Here is a 3480-nt window from a genome sequence, read left to right on the forward strand (position 1 = left end):
AAATCCTCCCTTCTAACATTTATGCTACCTTTGAGGACTCTCTTTGCCTCTGTTATTATCGACACAAAGAATCGACTGAAACGAATCATAAATTATCCTCTACTACTCCATAAGCAGCAGGTTCAGGCACAATCTCACTAGACTGCCGTCTTCTTGACGATGAGTTCCCATTGTTATTGTTCCTTCCACTGCTTCCTTGCGACCCCGAGTTCCTCAAACCATTACCACCACCACCATTATTACCACTTGTTGTTGCTCCTGCTTGAACCGCTGTTACATCTGACGCGCTCTGCCTCCAGCTCCCAAATATAGCAGCGTTCCAAGACCCTCTTGACGAGTTTGTTCTTAACCGGGAAGAGCCTGAACCTGAGTTGGTATCTTCTCTTACTACTTTCAGTGGGTTCTCAAGTGCGTTGACAATGTGTCTCATTAATGGTCGTCTTGTTGGTTTTGGGTTTAGGCATGACTTTGCAATGATAGCCATTGCCCATACTTCTTCTAGAAGGTCTTCGTCTACCATTAATGACGGGTCTATGATCTTCGTTACTAGTTCCTTCTCGTTTGTGCTGACGTATGGCAAAGCTTCTTCCATGTACTCTTTTGCTATTGCGTTGTCTGGCGAACTGATCCCGAGCTTCCCTGTTACTAGCTCAAGTAACACTTTGCCGAAGCAGTAAACATCATAGGAACATGTTGCATTTGCTGCACCTGAAAGAGAGGAAAACAATCAGATCTCTTCAAAAAATCCCCAAACCTATTCGGTTAATCTCACAAAGCAATAGATTTGGTTTTGTTCATTCAGACACTACATCCACGAACAGGCTCCTTTGATACATTCCTATTAACTTAATGTTCTTTTAGGCAAGAAGCAATTGAAATGTTACACTTCAAAATGTAAATCATTTTTAAACTAAAGTTTATATCATGATGGAAGGTTTTATGATCTGAAGCGTACATACCTGAAGATGATGGTTCAGTTGATCTGCAAGAGTGGGAAAAGAAGATGGAGAAGCATTAGTAAAAACTCAAATTATAACACAAGGACCAGAAGGTTTGTTAATGTCATAAGCACTTACTGTGGTAACCGAAGTAAACGAGAAATCCTGCTTTGATAAGCATCACCTTGAGCATATGCCTCACTTAGGCTTCCCAGACGTACCTCAAATTTATCATCAAGAAGTATGCTACTTGCTTGTACATCCCTATGTAACATTCAACACACACACATGAATACTCTCGGTTTTGTGCTTACTAGGAAATATAGCAACAAGTAAATTAGGAGCAAGTAATATCAAATGGGCTTCTCCATCTAGTAAACTAAACACTAACAATCCATGAACAGATCTCACTTCCAATAAACATTGTCTGGCTATGTCAATGCTATAAAAAGTATCAAGATTATATTACGTAAAGCTGTGAAGGAGAGTAGTAGTACCTATGAACTAGAGGTGGTGAACACTCATGATGCAAATAAGATAGTCCCTCTGCTGCACCAAGAGCAATTTTCAACCTAGTTATCCAATCCAAAGACTTCAATCCATCACCTTCGTTGTCGGGTTTCCTGAACAAAGCGCTAGCCAAATCACCATTTCTCATAAACTTGTAGACGAGGTACTTTTGGCTCTCATTCTCCAAGCAGTGTCCCAAAAAGGGCACAAGCCTCTGGTGTGCAGCCTTACTAAACAACTCCAGTTCTGATATATACCCTTCACTTTTACTTTCCCGCACATCAATCTTTTTTATAACAATAGGTGTACCATTTTCCAAGAAACCACGAAACAAACTCCCAGAGTGGCCACGTTTTATCAGACTGCCATCATTGAACTCCGCAGTTGCCTGAAGCAGCTGCTCATACGAAAAAGCATTTCCAAGACGTGACAAATCAAAAGTCTGTGCTCCTTTAGGAGGTTGTTGTGAAGCTTCCCCTGCAGGCTTAGGCCTGTCAACATTTCCTCCTTGTGCCGCTCTGCGTCTTCGGCGTATACACACAACTAAAAGAATTGGCAAAATAACAAATATCAGAATAAAACCAATCCCACCAGCCACTGCTGCAATTATAATTACAGTTCTGTGGCTTATCCCTGAAGAAGCTTTTTTTGATGTAGGTTGTGTAGAGTTAGGACGTCCGAAATCATCAAAATCTAACCCTCTAGATTTATAGAATGCTGCACAAATTGCTGACGGCTTCTGTCTCCTCTCATTCTGAAGACAATTACTGGTAACAGACACATTTTGCCCGACCAANCTAGGAAATATAGCAACAAGTAAATTAGGAGCAAGTAATATCAAATGGGCTTCTCCATCTAGTAAACTAAACACTAACAATCCATGAACAGATCTCACTTCCAATAAACATTGTCTGGCTATGTCAATGCTATAAAAAGTATCAAGATTATATTACGTAAAGCTGTNTTGTTCTTAGCAATGTCAAGTATCTTCAATTTGGGCAACGACCAACACATATCAGGTACACTACCGGAGATAACGTTCTCCCTCAAAACTAGACTTTGTAGTTGGCTCTCAGCACTACACAAGTCTACTGGTAAAGTTCCACTCAACAAGTTATCTCCAATCGCCATCAGCTGCAACTTCCTTAACTTACTCAACTCCTGAGGAACTGAACCAGACAATGAATTGATGCTGAGATCAAGGTCAACAAGATTGACAAGACCACCTAGCTCTGAAGGAATCGGAGAGGAGAAACTATTACTTGAAAAATTCAGATGGATAAGCTTCGATAACGTTCCTAAACCTGGAGGGATAGGTCCAGTAAGGTAATTAGAAGAAACATCAAGAGTCAAGAGATTCTTCAGAGAGCTAAAAGATGGAGGAAGGGTCCCAGTGAGTGAGTTCTTAGAGAGATCAAGCTCTGATAGATTCAACAACTGCCCTAAACTGCTGGGAACTAAACTTGTAAGACTGTTCTGAGATAGATTCAAAGTCCTTAAACTAGTGAGGTTACCAAGAGTAAAAGGAACAGCACCACTAACAGAGCAAGAACTAAGATCCAACACTTGCAATGCCAACAAACTAACACCAAACCACTCAGGTATACTCCCAGGAAGAGCTAACCCAGAGGCGTTGAAGTATACCAAACGAGTAAGATTACGAAGAGGATCAACAGCGAATTGTGGGTTTTGCTTACCAATTCTTGTTCTTCTGAACCCTGAAACGTTGATCCCAGTAATACTACCGTTCTCACATTGTATCCCTCTCCACACACCACAAGGATCACCTTTGATTGGCCAATCTGTTCCTTTTAACCCTAAAGAAGACCTGAGGTTAAGCAGAGTGAGTCTCTCACTAAATCGAGTCCGTGTTTGGCCAGCAACAACAACAGAGTCGAACAGTACCAAACACAAGAAAAAACCCAATGCGCTTCTTCTTTGATCAACCATTGCTTATCAAACTCAATCCAACGACCCATCAACACACACACTCATCACTCACAAACCCCAGAGAGAGAGAGAGAGAGAGAGA

The 3480-nt window shown here is 41.2% G+C and overlaps 1 protein-coding gene across 1 annotated transcript in view; it reads right to left on the reverse strand.

The window, feature by feature from the left end:
- The window catches only part of LOC104766921 (probable LRR receptor-like serine/threonine-protein kinase At2g16250), a 5073-nt gene continuing 1599 nt past the window's right edge, over positions 7–3480 (reverse strand). The window contains exons 2-6 of the mRNA XM_019240978.1: positions 2402–3457; positions 1436–2318; positions 1077–1202; positions 960–982; positions 7–708 (exon numbers count right to left, since the gene is read on the reverse strand). Of these exons, the coding sequence (XP_019096523.1) occupies positions 86–708; positions 960–982; positions 1077–1202; positions 1436–2318; positions 2402–3398 (2652 nt within the window). The 5' untranslated portion in view covers positions 3399–3457 and the 3' untranslated portion in view covers positions 7–85. The remainder of the gene's footprint in view (positions 709–959; positions 983–1076; positions 1203–1435; positions 2319–2401; positions 3458–3480) is intronic.

This window comes from Camelina sativa, chromosome 19 (genome assembly GCF_000633955.1).
Source record: "Camelina sativa cultivar DH55 chromosome 19, Cs, whole genome shotgun sequence".
NCBI lineage: Eukaryota > Viridiplantae > Streptophyta > Magnoliopsida > Brassicales > Brassicaceae > Camelina > Camelina sativa.